Source organism: Panthera pardus, unplaced genomic scaffold (assembly GCF_024362965.1).
Source record: "Panthera pardus isolate Hobbes unplaced genomic scaffold, ASM2436296v1 HiC_scaffold_21, whole genome shotgun sequence".
Taxonomy (NCBI): domain Eukaryota; kingdom Metazoa; phylum Chordata; class Mammalia; order Carnivora; family Felidae; genus Panthera; species Panthera pardus.
Genome location: NW_026526777.1, coordinates 15,586,437 through 15,612,686, shown reverse-complemented (window position 1 = coordinate 15,612,686; position 26,250 = coordinate 15,586,437). Strand labels below are relative to the sequence as shown.

The window sequence follows — 26,250 nt, the reverse complement described above, 5'->3', positions numbered from 1 at the left end:
AAAGAGATCCAGTGGTTGTATCAAGCTGGTGCTCTGAAATATTTAGTATGGGGATGCACGATACAACCAGGTAATGTCATCACTGAGAAACATTATAACAGCAGTTCCATTATTTTACAATTTTGAAGCCTGGCCTTACACAATGCCTTATCCTGAGACATTATTTCTTTCCAAATCATGGCTGAAGTACAGTGTTGGAATTATGACAGTTACATCAACTTAGCAAGAAAGGCATTAACATGGACTCTAAGAAGGATCATGTCAAACCAGATACTGAACGATATCACATTCACTAAATGGTCTTCGGTATTTTGTTTAACCTTTTTTGCCTTCACTAAAGGAGTTACTTTGAATGTATACGTGTATTATGAAATTCCTTTGCTAAGTCCTGCCACCCCCATTCTTAAACCTTAAGGAGTTTAAAAAACAGGAAATGCTCTACTCATAAAACTTGCTTTCTTCAGCTTTGTGCTCTGATAGAGAAGTTGGCCAAATTGTATTTCGTAGAAATATCCTAAGATTCTTAGAGAAAGATGCTGGAGAGAAACTAGATCATCTTTCAGGCCATTCATCAAAGTGCTCACATTTCCCATTTCAAGGCAGGTGAAACCATAACAAACACTGAGAAATGAGAGCTGCAAAATAGGGAAAAAGAAGAAAAAAAGGCAAAAGGTGATGTTTTGGTTCTTGCCAACTTCATATCCCAGGTGGAAAGTTTTGGATGGTTTGTAAATCGTCACTTTCAAAAACTGTGCTGTACTTTCTGAGGCTAAGGTACCATTTCTTTCCTATATCCAATGAGGATCTTGCTCATAATGTTTTGTCTCAAAGTCTGTCAAAACATCAGAATATTTTTTTGTTTGTTTGTTTATTTATTTATGAGAGAGAGAGAGAGAGAGAAAGAGAGAGAGAGAGAGAATGAATGTGCACAAGCAGGGAAGGGGCAGAGAGAGGGAGAGACAGAGAAACCCAAGCAGGCTCCACACTGACAGCACAGAGTTTGACTCAAGGCTCAAACTCACAAACTGAGAACCAAACCCTGAGATCATGACCTGAACTGAAATCAGGAGTCAGATGCTTAACTGACAAAGCCACCAGGTGCCCCCATAATAATTTTCACCTAAATACAGATCAGTATTATCTACTTCCATAAGAAGAGTAATGTAATGATTCAGCACTGTTTATCTCCTTGTTACAGTTAGTGCTTGGGGTCAGAGAGGGGGTTTTGTCAACCTAGCCATCTTCCCTAATTCAGAACAAAGTCATCCTAGTGTCTAGGACATGTGGTTTACATCTTGTTTCTTAGTATAGAGAGTTTATGAAGATGGATTAAAATTGATGGTGTAAGAAATTCTACTGTTACCAAAGAGGGTAATTATATTCTCTCCAATACTATGTAAGATAGCCTTTCTTGGATATATGCATAAAGATCATTGAGTGATTGGCCTAATGGCCTCACTTTAAGTGTCAGAGTCTTACTTATTATACACTCTCCAGAAAAAAAGGATAGTACTACCATGATAGTATATCATCATCAAAAAGTATTTATCATTTCTTGTCTATGCCACTGGGAAAGGTAGTAAAGAATACATCTGATCTCTATAGTTTCTAATCCAAGAAAATATTAGATCTTGTAAGCTCCTAATGATAACAGTAATACAGAATAATTCATAAAGAAGAGTGTTTGTATATATGATAAGTGGACAAGGGCATCTATAGATCTGTATTTCCTGGTCCAATGTGATAGACCTTTGTCTATCATTTAATTAATGACAAAGAGAAAAAAGGATAATCATTGAAACTATGTTTCAGTATTATATTAAAAAGAATACCAAAAAATATACAATGTGACTTATTTATAAATGAATCCTAGATAGAAAAATGTGGCATATTCTGCGTCCATAGAAAACCCAATGAGAGAAAGTGGGGGTAATCTCCCTTTATGACACCTGGGGTGTTTAGAATAAAGAAGTATATCCCGACAGTGAGAAATTTTAAGATTGGCTCTCTTTCTTTGAGACATCACAGAGAAGTCTTTTTTTCCTTTGAATTTAAGACTGTCCCAACCCTCTAGGCTAGCCAAATGACCTCTCAAATTTCCTTTCAGCCACAAAACTCTGTGAAATCAGAAAATGGTCCCAACCATGTCAGGAAACCTGCCAGTCCCTTTTGATAATGGAAGAGGATGAGCTGAAAAAACATTCAATAAGCATAAAGTAAGCATTATTGATGTCTTAAAAGTGTTAGTATCCCATGAAACACAGGAGTGTTGGTATCCAGATTAAAATCATTGGCACCAGCAGGACCAGACCTCTCACTGCTAAGCGATAATGCATTTTGCATTAATGCTTAACATTGAGAAATCTTGACATGCCACACCAAGGGAGTTTGAAGTAAAGCAAGTATATTCCCTTTGAATTGCAGTCCTGTGGGCCTTGGTGCATGCAGAAAGCCCAGGCTGAAAGACTAGGGACAGGGACTTCATTTCCAGAAGGAAAGCACATCACAGTAGGAAGTTTAAGAGTCCTGGTGTCTATGGCTCCAAAGTCTGTGTTCTGAGGGTTTCCACCCAGCAGAGGGTAAGAGCCTTATCCTGGAGGATGCTGAAATTTAAAAGTCCCTCAAAGTGATTTAGGACACTCTTTGAATGCAAAGGATATGTCCTTTTACGTCTTTACTTGTCCTATTTTCCGGAAGCTCTTAGGATGGTTTACCAAAGCGGGCACTCGATGCTCGATGGAAAAACGAAGACTTTCCATCTGCTTAGCACCACTCAGCTGTCTCCCTCACTCTAAGAGACCCCATTCCCATTCTACCCTTTCCAGGGAGTCAGCAAAGTAACAGACATTGTTTCTTTTGACTGATGATGATTATTTCCAACACCGTCCTTCCTTTGCTCTAGCCTCAAGTTTCAAAGGAGCCAAAGAGAAATATCAGTAATTGGAGGCAGCCTGGCTACCTGAGAGAAAATCATTGTGGAGCTGACACCAGCTGTGCGAGCTTTTGAGTCTCTAATAGAACTCTGTGTGCCGAGAAGCAGGAAGACAACAGAGGAGCCAGCTGTGACGTTGGAATTTTATGATTAACTCCTCTGACTAAATGCAGACAAGTATAAATGCTCTGCCCGGAAACCGAACCTGAGACACAAAGCAAAATGGCATCCCTCGTAAAGCCCAACACATTTCTGAGAAGAAAGAAAAAAGGCTGTTTCTATTTACATACTTGAGCGGACTCCTCCTCCCTCTCCCACCCCACCCCCAGCTGCCAACCTAGGTGTTTGGCCGGCATCCACGGTAATCTGTTCTCCTTCATTATGTTAATCTGTGGGCGGAAAGATTTCTGTCATCTTCGAATCGCTTGTACAGCAATGGTAAACACCTTGGCCTGTCTGTAATTGGACAGGTGTCTGCATTGATGTCACCCAGCTTTTAATTCAATTAAAGAACTGGCTGTTCTGCTCTCATTACCCACTCATTTGTGTTGCACTTTTAGCCTGGCAGTGAAATCTGCACACAGCAATCGCCTACCCTGAGACCAAAGTCTGTGGTCCCTCACAAAGATCACGCACAATATTTCAAATGGACTCTAACAACCCAAGAGTATGGTCACGTTAGCAAAGGCATTTGACATAATATATGCACCCTCCTTCTTTCCCTCTCTCTCTCCCTCCTTCCCTCCCTCCCTGGCTCTCCCTTTAAATTCTATATTATCCGAACAGTGTCTTTTACCTACTAGCCAGTAATTAGGAGCAGTCCAGCAAACAGAAGAGCTGTTTCTAGCTTCTTCTCCCCAGGGCTTCTCTTCATCTCAAGAGAACTCATCAGAGTACAATGCTCTTATTTATTTGCTGGCATTTCACATTTGGATCAAGGAAGTGAGGGTGGGCAAGAGAAAGGCATTTATTAAGAGGGCCATCTGGTGAGGGATACCACACAGGCATGGCTGCTACCGCTACCTGGGGACATAATGGAAGAACCCACCTTTTAAAAGAGAACCAGCCAGAAGAAGGGAAGCAGAAGAGAGGGAGACTTTTCTGGTGTAGGCTTAGGCTGCCGTGCTGATAAATTCTAATTTTTGAGTATACATCCCAGAATAAGTTTTGAGCTGCAAACCACCCCGGTGGATGGATTAAAGAGAGTAAATCCATCCAACATGCCATGCTTTCTGCCCACTTAAAGGAACCTCTGAAAATAAATTAAAGGTCTAACACAGACATTTTGACACAGTGACCCCATGAAACTGAATAATGACATTTGTTAAATATGGATGAAAATTTAATGGTCTAACAGAGATCTGGAAACACACCCAGGATGCTTCTCCTCTGGTTCTTAATAGCATAGGAAGGTGGCAATTTGTTGTTGTTGCGGTTTTTGGAACTATTTTAAATGAAAATTAGGATCTCTAATATTTATAAAATGAAATTCAGTTTTAATTTCAACCAAAAAGTGGAATAGTAAACACCTTTACCTCAAACCTAAGGTAATCCTCTAAACACTCTAAAACTAATCCTTAATGTTTAATTTCCTTTAAATGGTTTTTCCGATTTTGTTTAAAACTTGTAGTAGAAATTACAGAAAATCATATACCTGGGATAAAGAAAACTAAACATATTTTGATGTTTACAGATAGGAAAAAAAATTTATTCTTTTATTTTTCTCTATAAAATATAGGGTCTAATTCCAGTCTTTGAGAATGGTTTAAACAGGGATTTTAATTGACCTCAAAGTATTATCCGGTTAAGATTCTCTCAGAAGGCTTACATCTAACCTAATTTTTAATCAATGCCTTTGTCTCCATCATTTCCATTGTAATTCTGCAATAGGTTTGAAGCCATCCAGTCATTAACTCTTCATCTAACCTCAAGGGGTGATAGTGGAATCATTAGAAGAACCCTCAAAGAAACTATTGGATGTGAGTAAGTAGGGAGGCAGGCAAGGAGACAGAAGGAAAAGAAAAAGAAATGAAAATCACCCCTTACTGATCAGTGTCCCAGGTCCTTGCTAAGAACCTCCTATACTATTACCCCATTATACAGATGGGGCTGCTGTAAGGCAGAGTCTGGAAGGTGTTGCTCAAACCCAACAGCAGAGCAGAGTTTGGAACCTATGTCTTCTGACTCCAAGATTATCGTTCTTGCTATTCAACCTAAACCCCAGTTCTGCAAGAAGAAAGAAGACGGATTGAAATGATGTCACTAAAAGTAGCACACTTTTTATAGCAAATTATTTACAATTACACCTTAAAATTTGTTAAAAGGTTCCAATTTATTGCTAAATCCTACTGTGTTCAAACAGAAAGTAGCATATTTATCCTCCAAAATGAGCAAGTGTGTAGGCCTATAATATTCCCTTACGAAAAGAACTGATTTGATTCAGACCCTGAATCAGTGTGTGTGCATACATGTGTGCTTTTGAGTGAAACATTGGGCATGGGTGTGTGTGTGTGTGTGTGTGTGTGTGTGTGTGTGCGCGCGCAGCGCGCACGTATATTTTATTAGTTCCAAATGCAATATAAATATAAAATGGTCACAAGTTAGAAAACAGAAAAATTGGGAGTGACTATTCCTTTTCTTTATCAGATCTTATTGGTAACCTTGAAGTATTTGCATCAACTACTACAGTAGAATAGATATTCCTACTTGACTATCACTATACAGCAAAATTTATATGCCACCATCATTTTTAACCACGGTACAACACGTAACAAAAAGAAATCCACGTCCTGCACTGCAGGTTCTTACTGCATAAAAGAAAATGAATAACTTGTAAAAAGGGCTATCTGCAGATTTCACAATGTACAACTCGTTCAGGCACATTATGTATTCAGGAGAGTTAGACAAAGCTATTAACTCATCAACACTGCATTACCTAATGAAATTCTTCTACATTAGCTAAGCAGGAACATTACATCATTTCTATTTTTACTATTTATGTCATAGGCCATATTTTTGTCCTGTGAATTTTTTCATACCATTTCAGACCAAGATTTACATTTAAAGAAATAGTTTGTAATAAACTACAAATATGGAATGTTAATTTATGGGGTACTATAAAAATGGCAAAGACTTCCTCAAAATTCATCTTTTAATAATACCATCAAAATGAATTTTTAAAATTTACTTCTGAAGTTTGCCTGTTGAGGCACAGACCACTAAGTGCCCCCTTATTATATATTCTCCTTTTCTTCCACAGTAAAACAGAAAGATGGCTGGACAAATGGCTACTGTGAATAAGGACAATGTTTCTCAGCAGTTAAGTATAGCCATGTGACTATGAACTTAGTTCACAGACTTTTTAAATTCATAGACTTAAGTTCATAGTCACATGGCTATACCTACTAAACACATTATAGAGAGATAGAGGAACAACTTCTGAAATATGTCTTTGCAGTGAATGTGCATATCCTTTTTCAACCATCCCACTTTCCTGCTGGATGGAAACCAGACTGGATTGTTGAAGCTCAGGCAGCCATCTTGGACCATGAGGCAAGTAGTCTTGTCCCTAGTGTGGCATAGCAAAAAGATGAAGTGTATGGGTCCCTGGCACTGTGAACATCCCACTCCTACATTGACTAAACTTGAACATCTATTACCAGAAAAAGAAAAACTTAATCTTGTCTAAGTCACTGTTATTTGGATCCTTTCAGTAAAATTAAATAAAAATGAGAACTCATCTCTACTGTGTTTCCCCATAAAACTTTGTGATTTTTTAAAATATAATATTATACTTTAGAGAAAGTTCTTGGACCATATTTTAATGGTATAAAAGCAAATTATTTGTTATGTGTATTTTACCACAATAAAAAATATTAGAAAAAACAACAATAAAAGCAGATTGTAAAGGTAGGATCTAGCACTAGCCTGGAACAGAGTAGATAATGCTTTTGTTTTTAATAAATGAATATTTTCTGTTATGTGTAATTATCAGCAATATAGCAGTATTGGCTTCCATTATTTTTAATTGCAAATTATAGCACTTGAGTTCCATTATGAGGTGCAAGTTTGGGAACTAATTTTTAGATTCTATTTACCCTACCAACATTTTTTTTTCCCGTTGGGAATAAGCATATTAAGTTCCAAATATATGTTTAAGTTGTGATAGTTCTGTACATTATTTCATAAAATTAGAGAACTATAACACTGATGAGACTAGTAAAAATCAGTAGTTCAATACTCAACTCAGCAGGATAAAATAATATTAACATTTCATTAACTAGAAATGTGTTAGCAGGAAGCTGCATCTGTTCATTTGTCTATTTCTTCATCACTTTAAGAAAAGTGTATTGATCATCTACCTTAAGCAAGGTTCTGAGCAAGACTTAAAATAAATATAAAGTATGATACTTGTCCTGAGGACCTTATCATTTAATGAAAATATAAGCTGGGTGCACAAAGGGCACCCCTAGGGAGTTTTAACAACTGTTGAGTCAAGAGTTCCCAGCTGAGTAGAAAAAAAATCACAGTTTTTATTATAGTCATCTCTCTGCTGGCTTCTCAGGTAAGTATAATAATAGCTAATATTATATATGATATATACAATATATGTATACATGTACATATATGTATACATATACACATACATACATGCACATACACATAAAGAGTAGCATCTCATTTATTAATGGACTAATGGCTGAGCTTAAGTTCCAAAGTCAGGCATAAGGCAAAATCACTTATGATTTAAAGTCCCCTTGACAACTCCTTGTATGGTCCATAAAGTACAGTACATTTGATTTTGTGTATGCCTCTAACTTTTCATTAATCAAAGATTCTCTAGGGCTCTTGATTCTTCATTCTTTTTGTAGGCACCCCCAAAATGAGTTTTATTTATTTTTTGTCAATGATTGGGAAACCATACAATTATTTGCACATTCTTCCTGGGTAGCAGATATTGACAATTTCAGAATTGGATAGCATCCTTTGTCTGTGCCGTTATTTTAAAAGGTTTTATTGTTGGTTGGTTGGTTGGTTGGTTTTGTGTGTTTTTTTTATGTATAGTTAAATGTTTGTAATCTAAATACATGCAGATGAAATTCTATTTCATTTGTTGAATTGCACTGGGATCTTTTATCACTGCACCCAATGGGCATCCTGAAATTCAGCACTTGTTTGTTTTTTTTATTTCTTATATAAATAGTGAGCTCCCTGACTTCTTTTTTTTTTTTTTAATTTTTTTTAACTTTTTTTTAAATTTATTTTTGAGACAGAGAGAGACAGAGCATGAATGGGGGAGGGTCAGAGAGAGGGGGAGACACAGAATCTGAAACAGGCTCCAGGCTCTGAGCGGTCAGCACAGAGCCCAATGCGGGGCTTGAACCCACGGACCACGAGATCATGACCTGAGCCGAAGTTGGCAGCTTAACCGACTGAGCCACCCAGGCGTCCCAGTGAGTTCCCTGACTTCTACTGGGCATATGGGGTTAGGGATGGTAGGTTTGGACTTGTCTGAAATGCAGAATCTCACATCCATCTTCATATCTACTGAATCAGAATCTTCATTTTACCAACATCTCAAGTAATGTTCACTTCTTCTCCTTGGGCAACATTCAGAAGCACTTCCCTTAAGAGCAAGAGGCCCTACTTACACTGCCTCTATTTCTCCACTTGCCCTTAGCAATATTCTGCCTGCAAAACTAATGTAGTTGAGACAAGGAGCAGGTGAAAACAAAGCTGGGATGAATTCAAGCCCAGCAGGTGAAAATGACCCCTTCTCTCCTGGCCACTCCCCTGTCTCATGTTCTACAATATGTGGTCTATAGATCTTCTTCAAGGGAACCAACTGGAACACTCAGTCACATGCAGATTGATAAAATATAACCCCATATACAGACTCTTATGGGCGGTGGGGGGGGACTCAACAATGTGCATTTTATAAGCAATCCAGGAATCACTTTATGAGCAACAGAGCTGAAAATCACTCATTATTACTACCAGCTACAGAAGAGAAAGAAAAATGAGAGACAGATCTTCATTATGCTACCCAATTTCTTTAGGTAGAAGACTAGAGTCTACTGCATCTGAGGACTGAACCAATTTTAGTAGCAAAAGGTATATTATTAGTTGCATCATAAATTAAAATGCCTTTCATTTATTTTTCTACACAAATTTAGATTTGGGTAATCTTAAAGATGATTATTATTGGTTCTTCCACTAAAATACAGTGTATAATAAATATTATTAATTTTTAGTATTTATTATTCTAAAGAAAGAATATATAACTCTTAGGCTTTAGCTCAATGCAACGCAGCAACAAAATTGAGAAAATAGTTTCGGTGTACCAATTATAGCCCTAACACTAATGCCAGATGCTAGACTAATTATGCTGATAATCAAGTTTATATGTTTAATATCATAAGGAAAAAAAGTAAAAAAATATTGTATATGTGCAAATTCTTGAATCCACTCATTCTTGACATAATTTCAAATTGAATTGTGAAGTCACTTTCTGAACAGCCCTGGGTTTGAAGGGAAATGCCAGGGCTGTCTCTCTGGGAAGCAACTTCGCATGTTAACAGGGCTGGAGGGAAAATCAGCAAAAGCTACCAGAGTTAATTGGAGCCCTTTGCAACAAGTCTAAAGATACACTGGAGTGATAACTGCAGGGCTTTCTACCCTGAGGCTCCATCTGAGGATATGAACTTTCAAGAACTCCCTGCTCTGAACCCTGGCCTTCGGAGGGCACAGAATCCAGACCTGGTGGCCCAAAGGGGCCCATTTGCTCCTGAGTGGGGCTGTTAACCCTTGGACTCTGCACCACTACTGGGATTTATCTCATTTAATCCTCTGGTAGCCAAATTCATGAATGGTAAATATTCTGTCCCACTATTCTATTCTTCCAGTTCTCGTAGTTAATATTCATTTTTTCCCTCTCTCTCTTGCTTTCTGCATTTTGTCAGCGTGACTGTCATTTCCCGCTTCTTCCCAATGCTCGGCACTTAAGTTTTGTTGTCCTGTGATTTTCCTTTGCTAATTTTACCTACTTAATTTTAATACTTTATCATCTTTATCTAGACATTTGCCTTTTTTGGGTCCTATATTTTCAAGTTTCAGTTGGGAGATAGAAGTTGCCATAAGCATGTCTGGGTAAAATTGAGACTTGATCTCAGTCCTCCCCTTAACAGTGTTCCCTAGTACTGGCTGTACAACAGAATTTCCTATAGACACTTTAAAGATATCAATGTCCAGCCTGCGTTCTAAGCAAACAAAAAAATCAGACTCTTTGCAGGTGGAGTCTGGGCATCAGTAGTTTTTAAAGCTCCCTGGGCAGCTCAGTGGCACCCATGGTTGAGAATCACAGCCTTATAAGAATACCAATGAAATGACCAAAGATTTAGAAATACCTGGAAGGATACAAGGCCAAGACAAATTGACTACTTGAAGGATAGCCCAGGGCAAACCGAATCCCCAGCTGGGTACAAAATGCCCACAGCATCAGCCCTTCTTCTTTATCAAATACTGGGAAGAAGCATGTTGAGATTTGCTTATTGCCGTGAGTCTAGAGCAATTTTACCTCAATTGACCTGGCAAAATCCCAGCGAAGGTTTTTATTGACAAAAATTAAGTGCCTACTTGGGTGACTTGAAAATGATTGAATTTTCCTGAGCAAACACTCAATCTGAAGGTACATTTAGGGTTGGGGCAAGTGAGCCATGGACATGGAGGTCAGGGTGCATTTAGCCAACGAGAAGAACATCTGTGACTCAAGAGGAAGAAGAGAGCACAGAACTCCAACTACAGACTATTATGATCTGGGGCAGACTTAATTCAGGAAACCTGTATAATTTTTATGCTACTAATAAGACCTAAAAGAACTTGGAGTCCATTAAGCCAAAGATGGAGATAAGTGGTAAACAACAGTGATGAAAACTGAGAATACTGAGAGGTAGGCAGAAGACAAGGTGAGCTGGATGAGAGCAGAAATAAATGCAAATCATATCAAAGACTGAAATAGAAAAATTTTAAGATCACCTTAGAAGGATCAGAAAGCAGAATCAATAACAAAAACTCAGAATATGAAAAGGGAAATAATTATGAAGCAATAACTTAGAATTCAGAGACCAAGTAATATAAAGATAATGATTAATTTGTTGAACATTCACTATGTACCAGAGCAAAATATTCTATATAAGTAATTCATGTTTTATCTTTACAACACTTCCATAACACAGAAGTTTTTATACCCAGTTTATATGTGAGGAAACTCTGATATAGGGATATGTTATTTAATGTGCCTGGATCATACCACTAACAAGTGACAGGGCTGGAATTTGAACGTAGATTGATTTGACTCTACAAAGCTGTGTGTCTGGACTTCTCAAATAGGAGGACCAACTTGGAAGAGACACACAACATTGAAAGCTGGCATTTTTTACCAGAAGTAATAGGGACATATAAAACAGCAAACTTTCCAAGCTGAAGAAGGATCCACGAATAAGAGAGTTGGCTATATAATAGCAAGAAATACATGAAAAGTAGTGAACACATTTTATAACTTAATTGGTAAAGAACCGTATGTGAACCAGTAAAGCTAAATTGCCTTGTGCATCCAGTAATCGGCATTGTTTCATGCAAAGAAATATCACTTTAACAACCAAAAGTAAACATTAAAATCTCACCAAAAGTCACCTCAGAAATGCAAAAGGGGGATTATTTAAGATCAATAACAAAACTGATCTTCCTCTCTTGATACGTTATTATCTCAACCAACTGGTAAAGCAGCCATCACTGTCCAAACTCCACACCCCCCATATTTACACCAAATCCAGCCTTCGCTCTCTACTTTCTTATGCCTCTGTTCTCACTTTCTAGCACCTTTTTCTCTTTACCATTAAATGCTCCATAATCTTGAAGATTACTTCCTACATGCATCCTTGTGTGTTCATTTCACAATTGTGAACAGCAGATGTAACTTTAAAACCCCTTGATGGGGAAAAAAAAAAAAGTTAAAGAATTCTTAGTCCACACAGGCAAGAACAAAAAAATAAAAGAATAGTTTGAAAAGTCATTAAAAAATAACAAATAAAACTGGAAAGCATGATATATAATGGCAGAAGAGCCATTACATAAATTATAAAAATAAATGTGAATGAGTTAAACTTAATTCAATTTCAAATTGAATATAAAACTCAATCAAACTAATTCTATTTTAGAGATATGCCTAAAACAATGTGGCTTTGAACATTAAAATATAAATAACTAATGTAAGGTAATGTAAGAAAAGAGCACAGAACTCCAACTACTGACTAATATGCTCTGGGTCAGACTTAATTCAGGAAACCTGTATAATTTTTAAATCATCAGTTTTGTGCTCCTAATAAGACCTAAAAGAACTTGGAAAGGAAAGGAAAGGAAATTACAAAGAAAAAAGAAAGTTTCTAAAAGAGAAATTAACAAAACTGTATTGATAGCTGAGACTTTTTCCTTAGTTTTTTTACAGATTGGGTATATAAAAATAAATAACAATTAGTCAGTGGCTCTCCAATTTTATTTTCTCTGTACACCATTCACGTGACTGACATACCCTTTAGTAACACCCAATAATATACTGTACTGGTTTCAATCTGGGGAGGGGGTGTATTATCCTCCATGGGAATATCCTTCAGAATCTTGGGAGAGGCTGGCATTTTTTTTTTTTTAGATTTTTTTTAAAGTTTATTTATTTTGAGAGGGGGCAGGAAAAAGAAGAGAGAGAGGGAGAGAGAATCCCAAGCAGGCTCTGTACTGTCAGCATAGAGCCTGATGCAGGGCTCAATCTCGTAAGAACCATGAGATCATGACCTGTGCAGAAATCAAGAGTCAGATGCCTAACCAACTGAGCCACCCAGGCGCCTCAAGCTGGTATAATTTGTAAATTTCTGTCTCTAGTTTCTGATTTGATTTTACTTCAGATTTCGAATTGCTAATTCAGAGAATCTGCATAATATATTATCAATATGGTATATCTAATATAAACAAATATTAGTCTACCCTGAATGGAGATTATGAGTTTCTTTTTCAAATTATCAACAGAAAATTAATGAAAAGTTTTTTCAATATTATATTTACTACAGAAAATGTTTTTTCATCTTCACATAATGCAAAAAAAAGGAAAAGAAAAATGAGAAGTGATGAGGGTTGCAACATATAAGACAAACATAAATATAATATTCTTCATATGGAAAGAGATATTTTATTTTATTTTATTTTATTTTATTTTATTTTATTTTATTTTATTTTATTATTTGAGAGAGAGAGAGAGAGAGAGTGCATGAACAGGGGTAGAGGAGGGGGACGACGGTGACGAGGAGAGAGAGCGAGAGAGAGCGAGAGAGAGAGAGAGAGAATGAATCCCAAGCAGGCTCCATGCTCAGCATGGAACCTGACACAGGTTTCAATCCCATGACCCTGGGATCGTGAACTGATCCAAAATCAAGAGTCAGACACTCAACCGACAGAGCCACCCAGGCGCCTCTAAGAAGATATTTTAAATTAATGGGTAAAATGTGAGGCTTCCAATAGAAACACTGACAATGAAACTTGCTAGGAATGACATAAAGGAGGTATATATGACCAATAAGCACTGAAAATACTTAATGTCTCTAGCAATCAAATAAATCAAATTAAAACCATATTCTGATATATTTTGAAAAACTGCAAAGTTTTTAGCTCTAAAACTTACTCAACCAGGATGAAATGAAACATACACTCTTGTGCTGTGCTTATTAGTGTAAGTATATATTTTTACAGCCTTTTTGGAAGCATACAAATAACTGTTCTTTGTTGAGAAATTATTATATGTTAAGCATTATACTATACACTTAAAAAATGTCTGATAACTAACACTTATACAGTGCAATCCATGTATCAAGTGCTGTCCTATGTACTTTACATACACATAGATTCACGTGATCCTTACAGCTATCTCATAAAGTAGATAGTTATTTCATTACCATTTATTTATAGGAAGTCAGAAGCAGACAGGTGTTAACTGATATGTATAAGTTTACACAGCTAAAAAGCATTACAGCTAGAATATCAGACACTTAATATTTTTGATATTCTCCCAAGGTAAATATTATTCTCTCACTTCATAGGTTAAGACATAAAAGAAAGATCCAGGAGGACACATAACTTCCTCAAAGTTCAGGAAGGTTAGGTAGCAGAGTTTTGTATCAACATCTGCTTGACTTTAAGGTACAAGAGTATATAATGTTTTAAGAGCCTTTCATCCAGTTGTTCCATTTTGAGAGATTTATCCTACCATTATTGTCAGGAATTACTTCAAAGGTTGACATATGGACTTTTTTATGTTTATTTATTTTTGAGAGAGAGAGAGAGAGAGAGAGAGAGAGAGAGCAAGAGTGGGGAGGTGCAGAGAGAGAGGGAGACAGAGAATCCCAAGCAGTCTCCATGCTGTCAGCACAAAGCCCAATGCAGGGTTCGAACTCACAAACTGTGAGATCATGACCTTAGCTGAAACCAAGAGTCAGACACTCACCCAACTAAACCACCCAAGTGCCGCAGGACTTTTTAAAAAATCATATTAATTATAACAGCAAAAGTTGAAAGCCCAGCAAATGAGGAGGGACTGAGACAAAACGAGATTGGGAGAGGGGCAGTGGAAAGCAGCTGAGGCATTCTGAGGAGAGGGACATGATGTCTGGTTGCTTTGTGGCATGGACTGATGGTCAGTGAGAAAGAAAAGGGTTGCGGTTGTCCAGGTAAGAAGAGATTGTAGTGGTTTGGATTGGACAGTAGATAGGAGAAGACAGATGAATTTAACACATAGTTTGGAAAATGGATCAATAAACATAGATATGAGGCATGAAGACAATATGAAATGCTGAGAAAAATTCTCAAGCTTGATTAACTACGTGTCTGGAGGTGTCATTTATTTATGCTGGGAATGCAGGAGGAGTAAGAGTTCGGGTTTGGATATGGTCAATTTAGAGATTATGAGACATCTGTTAGAAACGTCCATCTTTCTAAGTGCCTGGTGAGCACACACATTTGGATATCTAGGTGGGAAATGGACTGTGAGTCAGTAGCATCTATATGGTATTTGGTGCTGTGGGAATTGATGAGTTTCCTGGAGGAAGAATGTAGAAAAAAAGAAAGAGAATGAAAGATTCCAGGTCTAAATCCTGAGGTTCTCCAAAATGTAGAGACAAGCTTCAGAAGGAGTAAGGACACCAAAAAAAGGGGGGCTGAGAATACGGTTGGAAAATGGAAGAGTCATTGAAGCAAAGAAATATTTCAATAAATGATGAGAAATCTACTGTGTAAAATGATGTTGAGCAGTCGAGACCAGGATTGTAAAGGGTCCTTTAGCTAGGTAAATATGGAAGTTGTTGGTGTCTTTTGCAAGGCAAGTGAGCAGAAGCCACATAAAGTGAAGAAACAAATGGGTACAACATCCATAAATACTTCTTGCTGAAAGCAAGTTTGAGAAGAAGAGAGAGGGGGCCATAGCTGGAAAGGAATTTAAATAAAAGGAAGGCTTTTAATAATGGGTTTAAGGCTGCTTGCTTATGTTTAACAACAGGAGATGATAGATTTTGAGTGATTCTGGGAAAAATCCATCTGGGCACTGGTTCTCCAACTTTGGCACATCAGAGTCAGGTAAGGGGGGCTTATGAAAACCAAGGATTGCTGAGCTCTGCCTCCAGAGTTGCTGAGTGAGCACGTATGGGAAACCTGGAGAAGTTGCATTCATAACAAAGTCCCAGGTGATGCTGCCGATGTTAGTCCTGGGGCCACACTTTGTGAATCACTATAGTGAAGAGAGAGGTTATAAATATGACTGAGAGGAAGAGAAGCTACTAGTCACATCTCTGAAAAGGCAGTAAGAATTGGGGTCCAGAGGACTTCTGAAGATTTTATCTTTGAGGGGATAAGGAAAGCTTGGTAAAAACAGAAAAGAAAAAAGAGAGAGAAAAGTAAAAAATAAAGGTAATACAAACAGCAAATGCCTAGATTACGCCAAAAACAATTTTAAGTGTTTTGGCAAACATTAATGCATTTAACTCCTAATAACAACACTATTGCTCAGAAAGATGCAATTAATATATATGTTTGCTAGTAAGATAGTGACAGAAATCCTATATGATAGATTCTGTTTCTTCTCTGGTGTCTATGATAATCTAATACATAAGCCCCTCAGCTGAGTGGGAAGAGGAAGGGAGGTTAGCATTTAGATTGTTTGGAAAAATCTAAAATATTTAATGAGAATAGAAGAAGGAGCTTATTATAGAAATATAGTAGGATTGGCATCATTACTGAGTGCCCATTTGAAAATGAGGACCAAGAATTTGTAGTGACAAACTGCTCATTTTTGTTGTTGTTGTTTGTTTTTTGCTCCCACCCCCACCCCCACCCCAGCCCACTTAGCCTCAATGTGCAACCTGGGCAAAGGCAATCTACGGGCTTAATCGGGTTGGATTTTACCAGGTAGGTAAAGTAGGAAAAAAGGAACTAGAAGATGTGAAGTTGTGCATAATTGCTCACATATTTGGGTTGTAGTTTCTAAAAAATCTAAAGAAGGAAGTAAAAGGCTAGAAGAAGGTTATCAACAGATATTGAAAGATAATTTAAGTGACTCTGAAATCCGTATCATTTTTCAAGTTTGAAAATTCTTTGACAGAGGAGACATTTTTTTCTATCAAATTTTTTGATGCGTTTTACTTTTTTTGGCCAAAGGCTGAAATTTGACGTTCCATTTAAATGTGCTTTAACATTTCACGAAGCTAAAAACTGCTGTCTTACTACATGTGCACGCATTTGAGTACGGGGCACGCGTGTGATGTGTACGAGCACTTCCCCCTCCAATCGCTCTGCGTGGCATAGCGCCCTGTGAGTAATTGATTCACTGGTTTGCCAGTCAAACTGCTGGTGCTCTCATCCTCCTCTACCTTGACATAATTAGGTTTAATCAACAATTTTCCAATAAATAATGGTGCTGTGAACTTTGGCTAGTCCCAAAGAGTAAATTTTTGCATGGTGAGATAGGTAAGCTGGTTCCACATGTATACATAAGACATCTAAATGATGTCTATGGAGTGCTTAAGGACTAGAGCCCCCTGTGACCTTATCTTTTATGGAAGACAGGATATCAACCTTGTGATGAAGCTATCCATAAGAGCCCATAAACATTGTCGGATTATCCTCCTCATCCTAGGTAGATATAAGCTTCCATTTCATTAGATGGTTCTGGCTGTTTTTAACCAGGAAAAATATACGAATAACTCATGTTTTGGGGGGAAAATTCTTGAATAATGTTATTAAAAATCAAAACAAAAAGAAAATTAATCAAATCTACTCCCTACGGAATCACCCTTACCTGTGAGGGTGCTGGTATTAACAAACTCGGAACTGGCAGAGGGCATGCGGGGTGAACGGGGGTCATCCTCACTGTAGGCCCGCAGAATGTACTTCTCAATTACACCTCTAACCACAAAAGGTTCATCCCAGGTCACCTCAGTGCTATATCCGTTTATGCTGCGGACTCTTGAGGGAGTTGGCACACTTTGTGGAGCTGTGAAAGAATAAAAGAGAAAACAGAGAAATGGCCATTCTGAGAAGACTATCGCCCCTATTCTTCACTTTTAATGGCTGCAGTAAATCAGACTCAACCATTAGCATAAATACAATTTATTAGAGTTGTAACTTTTCAGCATTGATTTAATATGACTGCACATCTTGAGCCATTCAGTTTAAGCGATATTTCAAAACCATCAAAACTCCATCGACATAACGTTCTTTCGAGGGTAGTCCAGGTTTTCCAAAAACATTTAATGTACCAGACATGTTTTAAACATCACTCATAAAGAAGGAGGTGGATGGTAGGCAGATAACAAGTTCAAACAATATAATGATGTACCCCTTTGAAGCAAGATAATTAGACTGTTATTATACATCGTGGTTTGACACTTTTATATCTTCAATGTATTAGCCAAAAAATATCACAAATGTGATTGTATTGTACTTGGATGTCTGATCTAATTTTCCACATTCAATTGTTTTTCAAATTAATTTTGAAAAAGCAAAATTCTATCAGATACGATATACAGGATACATTCCTAATTGCATTTTAGGGGGTAGAGGAGCTGGCACCCTTGAGATTATACAAAATAATTTTCAGAATGTTCAAAGTGTTTTCTTCCACGTATCTCAAAAAAAAAAAAAAGGAACACAAAATGGGGATGTTTAAAGGAACTGCAACACCGCACTCACAAGCTGGGTCCCCTAATTTTAGAAATCCATAACCTTTAACTATTTATTAGCTATTTTTCCAGTTCTGATCAGTAACAACTTCATCACTGATGAAAAAACTGCTCTGGGAACACTGAGAAAAAACCCAAGGAACTCCATGGCAGGATGATGGATGAGAGGCCTGCTCTAGCTGCCCGTGGACTCCTGAGCCCTGTCGATGGAGGATCATTCTGGTTTTCCCATATCAAATATCCTCCCTCTCTGACTTTCCTGTTCAGACCAATAAAACAGGACAGCTTCAAGGGAAACAGCTTCAAGGGAGAGAAGCACAGAGGTGGAGAACCACTGTCTGTGCAGTTAAAACACCACGGGCACCTATAGAAAACACACAGGCCACACAATCAACATGCAAGCAAAGGGACAACGGGAGTGATGTTGATTTTATTAGTTCTGAAATGTGGTACAGGGCAAAGTACGGTGCCGTCTAACAGATGGCCTTCTCATAAGGGACAGAGCAAAACTGACTCAAAAATAATTAAATAGTGCAATTATTCTCCAACCCTTGGGAGCATGTAGCTGCTCAGTGTTGTGGTCAGATTATAAATATGAATTTATAGCATAAGACTTTGTGGTCAGATCATTGCTATAAATTCAGAGCTCTATTTGCATGCTCTCTCTGTGGTACTCAAAATGGGCACTATTATGCCATGTAAGCAAGGCACTTTCTAGATACCTATTTACGTTGCTGACTTAGACTGAAAGCCGGCTTTAGAGTGTATTTGTTAACAAAGCAGAGGAGGTGAACTAGGGGCAGAGGACAGGCCAGTAACAAATGAATATTTTATATCAGAGCTTTCTCCAAGCTCTGAAGTTGAAAAGGATTTTAAGAGACTATTCGGCTCATTGTCTTGCCTATAAATAGATGATAATTTAAATCACCTTGGAAAAGTGTCAGGTTGTCCTCTTCTGGAAAATCTGTAGGCAAAGAGCTTTGAAAATTATTCTTAGTAGCCCATCTCAGTATTTAGTTATCCTAGACTAAGAAGATTTCTCAAAAGGTGTCTGGGTTAGTAGCCCATGGTTAATAATAAGTATGAGAGAACGTCTTGGTGAAAAACACACCTTTAGACAAACGGGGAGTTGTTAAGGATAAACTTCCTTCAAGAGACATAAATGGCAGTCTTACAGACATTTATTTGACTCTCTGACCAATATTTGACTCACAATGGTAAAAGCCCACTGCCTCGCAAAACTTTTTGCAATGAATGCCTTCCTGTGATGGTATCATGTGAAAAGACGTTGTGGTCACTGTGAGAAGTACAAAGCACTTATAAGTCGGTTGTCTGAGATTTGATCTAATATATTCTATCTTCTGGGGTTTTTCCCCCCTCTAACTCAAACAATTTGGACCCATCAGCAGTTTCTATCCTGGGAGAGTCATTCTAAGATCCTAATAGTCACCACCATGGCAAACATCTGTCATGATGTGATAAAAGACATATCTGCTTCCAACTGGGTTCGGGTTGCAAATGTACCCTCTGCGGGAGAGAGGTGAGGGGGTGCCACTCCTACCCATGGCAATTAATCCTGACGTTAGCTCCTTGGGTTCTATGCAGTCTGTAAGTTTCCTGTCCATAGATATGTCACTACAGATACAGGCCTATTAGATCCTTAAGACAACTTGAACCTCCTCCCTTCTGCATCGGAAGAGGAAAGAATCAAGCCTGAGCAAACACTTACTAAATGACTGAAAAATCAAAAGCACTGACCTCCTAAGGATCTTAGCCATTGACATTTGTAAACCAAGGCATGTTCTTTCATAAGATTACAAACATACTACTTGCTTCAGGATAATAGTCTCTTCTTTTTCTTTTTTTAAATTTTTTTTAATGTTTATTTATTTTTGAGACAGAGAGAGACAGAGCATGAATGGGGGAGGGTCAGAGAGAGAGGGAGACACAGAATCTGAAACAGGCTCCAGGCTCTGAGGTCAGCACAGAGCCCGACGCGGGGCTCGAACTCACGGACCATGAGATCGTGACCTGAGCCAAAGTCGGACGCTCAACCGACTGAGCCACCCAGGCGCCCCTCTTCTTTTTCTTACATGCACAAACATGTATGCACAGAGATGTGCACGTGTGTGCATATACACATTTTAACATAAAATTTACCTGCTCCTGTTGTACGTCCCCGATTCCAATCACTGTACACAGAACCTCCTTCGTGAGAGGCTATCACTCGATACAGGTATTCTTAAATGGAAATAAGAAGTAGACACATGAAAATATTACTCATCTGGACTAGTAGTGGGCTGGCAGGGAGGGAAGAGGCGACAAGTGGGAGACATGTAACATTTAATTTAGAGCACGTCCACATTACCTGTAAAAGGCTGGAGACCACTATCGTAAACACTCTGCTCTTTTCCCCGGTAAACCAGGATGGAGTCATTTCCCCTGCAGTTACCAACGCTGTCAGTTGATAGGCATCCATCCAGATTGACTCTGACAGCACCGCTGGACACAGATGCCAAGTTAACGACAGCACCCCGTGCAAATTTAACATCCTTCATGCAACCACCGAAACCTAGCAAATAGTAAGGGATTAATATCACATAAAAGGCTTGAGTCATTAATTACCAATCATTTCTGTCCTCTGCAGGATTACATTTTGATGAGGTGTGGGGGTTGCTGTAGATACAATTTTTTAAACTTTTGAGTCTCATTTGGGAAATCCTTTATGCCTCCTTCTGCTTTTTACCAGGCTAAGTTGTCACGAGAACGTATTTATATTTATCTTGAAAAAATATAAAGCTGCTAATTATAACTGAATATATTCAATTGAAAGTATTTCTTATACTTCTTTAGGCCCACATTTTCTCATTCTCTTTATTCTTTTGAAATAAAATTTCGGCAATTAGACCTTATGGTACAGGGCTAGCCACATGTCCCTCAATTCTGGAAAATTCAGTTACATATATAAGGCACTGTTTAAGCAACAAAAGTAGTATTTGAAGGAGCACAATTATTTTAACAAGCTCCCTGGGGGAAAATACCCTTTGAGGATTATTAGGCAAGATAGCAAGAGGGAGAATATCGTTTCAGTATATTCTGAAATGCTAAGATACTGATATGAATTCTGTTAGAATCTTTCCAGAGTTAGAAAACTAAATCCCAGTTACAGCATACAGAGGAGCTATTTCTATGCTCTACTATCGTCACAGCTTTCCACAATTTTGACTACACACAATGGTCACTGCTTTTATATTCACGTTAGCACCACAGAGAGCAAATTCAGCTCTGGCAATGGCAACATCCGGAGGTTTCTCGGAATATGTGTTCTACCCAGTTGTCTCTCTGTGTTGATAGCAGACAGCCCGATCTGAGGCTCGAACTCATGAACCGTGAGATCATGACCTGAGCCAAAGTCAGACGCTTAACCAAATGAGCCACCCAGGTACCCCACTACCCAGTTGACTTTAGAACGACCACAGGGCAGTGTAGTTCTGTGAAGTTTAACAGGAAATGTGGAAGGAATAGATTAGGAGTATGCACTGGTTTTTTTGTTAGAGAACCACAGGGCATCCAGTCAGCCAGGGAGTAGCAATGGCTTTGCATTACATGCTATTTTGTGTAAATAGAGATCAGCTCAATAAGTTTGCCAGCATTCTGCACAGAAAACTGCACAAAATTGTAAAAGAAGGGATGAACAGACTGGGTTGGAGATAGCACACACTGACTCTTACTGAACAAAACACTGTCAAGTTTGAAGGGCCCCAAACACATGCTTAGCTCTTTTCAAGATTAAAGCACATCAGCAGGAAGAGAAAATAAAACATAATGCAATGCCTAACAGTAAAATAAGCTAATAGTAACAATGACCATATTGTTCTCTTCAGCATTTATATGATGTCTTATTATGTCTTCTAACACATTAAGTTGCAGCCTATTTCCTTTTAAATGCCTTTGCTATTATTCACGTTCCTTTCGGCCCCACTGATCAATACTGCTAGTCTATCTTGAACACACAGTAGACACTCCATAAGTTGGGTGAATGGAAATGAAAGCAATGAAGTTCAATATAAAAGCATCTGCTTGAAAATTCAGAAGTGAAGAATTCTGAATTCTCTACCAGCAGTGATTTTCTGATGGCTTATAGCTCAGTTACCTAACTTCTCTCTATGCCGGTTTCCCTAACAACAAAATGCAAACAGTGGAAAGGCAGCTCTGGTACACATCGAAGTGCTGTTATCAGAAAAGTCCCATTATTGTTTAAAGGGCACAGAGTTTCAGTTTTACAAGATGGACAATGTGCTGGAGACGGATGATGGCGGTCGCACAACAACGTAAATATACTCAATGCTGCTGAACTGTGCGCTAAATGGCTAAGATGGTAACATTTATGTATATTTTACAATTTAACGAATTAAGAATAAAAAAAGAAATGTCTTAAAAATCATTCATGGTGGGGCACCTGGGTGACTCAGTTGTTTAATGGTCTGACTTCGGCTAAGGTCATGATCTCTTGGCCCATGAGCTCGGGCCTCACATCAGGCTCTGTGCTGACAGCTCAGAGCCTGGAGTCTGCTTCCGATTCTGTGTTTCCTTCTCTCTCTGCCCCCTCCCACTAGTGCGCTCTCTCTCTCTCTCTCTCTCAAAAATAAACATTAAAACAATTTTTTTATTAAAAAAAATTAATTCGTGGAATAGAATTTTAAAATTTGGGAAAGGCCATCAAGGTAGTCTTCCTTCATTCTGGAGATAAGGAAAAAGGTCCAGAGAGTATTGGATGAGGTTTCTAAGTATTAATCCTCCTTAGGAAGTGGTATGCTGGCCTCAGGCCTTGGAGGTGAAGGAAACTGAGTTCTAGTGTGTGGTCCTCACCATGCTATGTAAGAACAGACAGACAGTTTTGCCAAATCAAGTCACGGTTCTTTCAACTCTGCACCATCAGAACGATTTCCACCAGAAATATTCTTCAACTACCTTCAAAATATAATTGGGATGTTAGGATAGAAAGAGGGGAAAGGGCCTAGCAGTGGGAGGAAAGGAGATGCCTCCTTTGCTTGCTTTTGAGAATCAGAAATGACTCCCCACCCCCAGGCCTCCAAATAACTAAAAGGTGGACCAGAATTCTACACTGACAAATCACCACCCAACACAGAGGCACTTGGGCTGGTAGGAAGGCCTTGGCAGAGCTGAATTTGCTCTCCGTCGTGCTAACATGAATACGAAAGTGGCGACCACTGTGTATAGTCAGAACTATGGAACTCAGTGAAAATGGCAGAGCAGAGTAATAGCTCCTCTGTGTGCGTTCAGCCCCTACTCCTCCCTTCTCCACACAGGTCTTTGGGTAGAGCATAACCTGTGATATCACGGGCCATGGCCCTGTCGCCCCCAACCTGGAGGTAAGTGATAGTCCCAAGTGGTAGTTCTAAGATAAATGCCCGTGCTCTGAGGTGATACATCTTCAGCAAATTAGGCTGCCCAGCATTTCCGTACCACAGAGGAAAGTTAATTTGCATTTGATTCAAAGGAAGATTACAACATTAATGGACAAGAAAAAAAAATAGCGCTAATATGACCACAAAATAGAGCCTCTGCAAAAAGGTGCTAATTGAGAAGCACAGAACACTTTTAAGACCATTTGAGAGTGGATTAAAAAAAATACAGTAAGTGAACATGATTAATTTTAATTGCAATTTACTACATACAGGCAGCACCCCCATATGGTGAATATTCTCCTGATCGCTATATAAAACGTGCAGTTACTTATATAGATCAGTATCACTCAAAGCATCTGAGACAGAATCTTTGGGAATAGGGTCATAAAATCTGCATTTTTAATAACCTTTCCAGGAGATTCTGATGTATCTTGAATAGTAATAATAATAACAGCTGATTTTATTGAGTTCTTACTATGTTCCAGCTACTATACTTCAATATTTTATCAGTGGCTTGAGAACCACTGATATGTATGATACTGCAATGATAAAAATTTAGTATTACCCATAAATAAAATATCTCTCAGTATCATAGACTTAGTCATAGTGCAGATTAAATTATCCCCTTTGGGTTTTTATGTTGATGTGTTAAGCTTCTATCATGATTGTCTCACAATTCCAGTTAAAATTTGGCTAACGCCATGTCTCTATGCCCATCATAGTAATGGGTTTTTGTGTACTTTGAAAGTATAAGGCCACAGATGCAGGGGATTTGTTTCCTAGATGTAAGTAGGATCAAGTAATCTGGCTCATCTAAAGGGTTTTCAAGCTCTTTCTAACCTCAGAAACCTGAAAACCAGGAGAAGCCCTTATATGAATGTAATATTTTTAGCTGCTGTTACATCTTAAGTGCCTGGAAAATGTCATTACTGTCTTACACCCCAGATATTCATTAACTCCTTACTAGTACCCTTCTAAAAGTCTCCTTAGAGCTTGCCATATATTTTCTATTCAAAGGCATTTAAATCTTTATGTACTTACCAAATAGGCAAAGACTGCTTCATGGAAACTTTAACCATTCACAGTACATAGATTTTGAAATATGTAGAGAACATTTTCTACATGGGAGCATGCTTAGTCACAAACTAGAAGTTTCTGTGCTTTCCCTAATTTATAGCAAAGGAATACTGGCCAATGACCATAAAAGGGAATCCTTGATTATAATAAGGAGAGTGGATTTTGACACCAGGCTGGCCTGAGACAGAAAGGCTTGCTATCTGCTTACTAACCATGTGACCTTGGGCAAGTTACTTTGTTCTTTAGTTTCCTCATCTGTAAAACGGGCGTATAAATAATAATACCTAAGTCATGGGCTTGTTAGGAAGAGATGGGCCACTTAGTTTCATGTAAAGCTTTCAGAACCATGCCTAGCACACAGAATACACTCAGCTACTGGTAGCCTTTTTTGTATTAAAAATTTCTCTGATTATGTTCAAATTCCTTTTATGAGTTAAATGCTTGCTCTAGTTATAAGTCATGCACTCATGCACTTTTTCTTTCATTCAGGTAATTAATAATAAATGAAATATATATTTTTCACCAGCATGTTTAAAATTCAACTAAACCCACCCTTTCATGTGCTTTGCTATGGGGGAGCTCCATGGAAATGCACAGAGACAATTAGCAGTTATGTCAGAAAAAAAACCCAGTAAAATTTAATGCCATTTTTCTTAGCTGTGCCCACCAACCTAGTTTATTTTTTTAATCTATGAACACAGATAATGGTCAGTATTTGAAAGAACCAGAGCCTCATGTGTTTTCTTTGAAAACACATGAGGAAATATATATATATAAATTATAATTGTATATGTTAAAGACAAGTTAGAATAAATATATTGATTATAAACAGGTATGAGGGCACACTCTTAAGGGCAACATACAAAACTATCTGAAAAAAATGTTCTGTGATTTTAAAATTTTTTTAGGTTTAATTTATTTTGAGAGAGAGCACGTATGTGAGTGGGAGAGAGGCAGAGAGAGAGGGAAAGAGAGAATCCCAATCAGGCTCCGTGCTGTCAGCGCAGAGCCTGATGCAGGGCTCTATCCCACCAACTGTGAGATCACGACCTGAGCCAAAATCAAAAGTCAAACATTTAGCCAACTGAGCCATGCGGGTACCACTGTGGTTTTTTTTAAGCTTAAAATTCTTCAAAAAAGGGATGGGTAGGTATTGCTTTCGGCCTGATTCTGTTGTTGTATCTTAAAACATGAACCCACCAAAACCTGCTGTATTTATACCAGGGCTGTATTTATTTGGGAATTCTTTCAGATGGACTTTACCTTGTTCCAGACTCAGGTATTTAAAAGAGTCGTGCAGCTCCTGTGGGGTTCCTCCCACATAGACCAGGGAATTCACCATCAGTGGCTGGGCTCTGGACTGTGATGCACGCTCCCTCAGTTCATTCATGCTTGCTGTTAAGATGGAACCTTTCTTTTTAATAATCACTTTATTCCACCTCCCGTCACAATAGGACAGTCCCAGCCATAGATCCACTTGTGTAAAGGTAAGACTGGTATTTAACCGGAAGCTCAATATTCCACTCTTCAGTTCCATCTGTATTTC

The 26,250-nt window shown here is 38.2% G+C and overlaps 1 protein-coding gene across 3 annotated transcripts in view; it reads right to left on the bottom strand.

The window, feature by feature from the left end:
* USH2A (usherin) overlaps positions 1–26,250 on the bottom strand; it is a 739,062-nt gene that overhangs the window by 400,580 nt on the left and 312,232 nt on the right. For all 3 annotated transcript variants that reach the window (XM_019465619.2, XM_053908979.1, XM_053908980.1), the window contains exons 27-30: positions 25,968–26,241; positions 20,567–20,770; positions 20,359–20,439; positions 17,316–17,510 (exon numbers count right to left, since the gene is read on the bottom strand). In XM_019465619.2, coding sequence (XP_019321164.2) covers positions 17,316–17,510; positions 20,359–20,439; positions 20,567–20,770; positions 25,968–26,241 — 754 coding nt within the window. The remainder of the gene's footprint in view (positions 1–17,315; positions 17,511–20,358; positions 20,440–20,566; positions 20,771–25,967; positions 26,242–26,250) is intronic.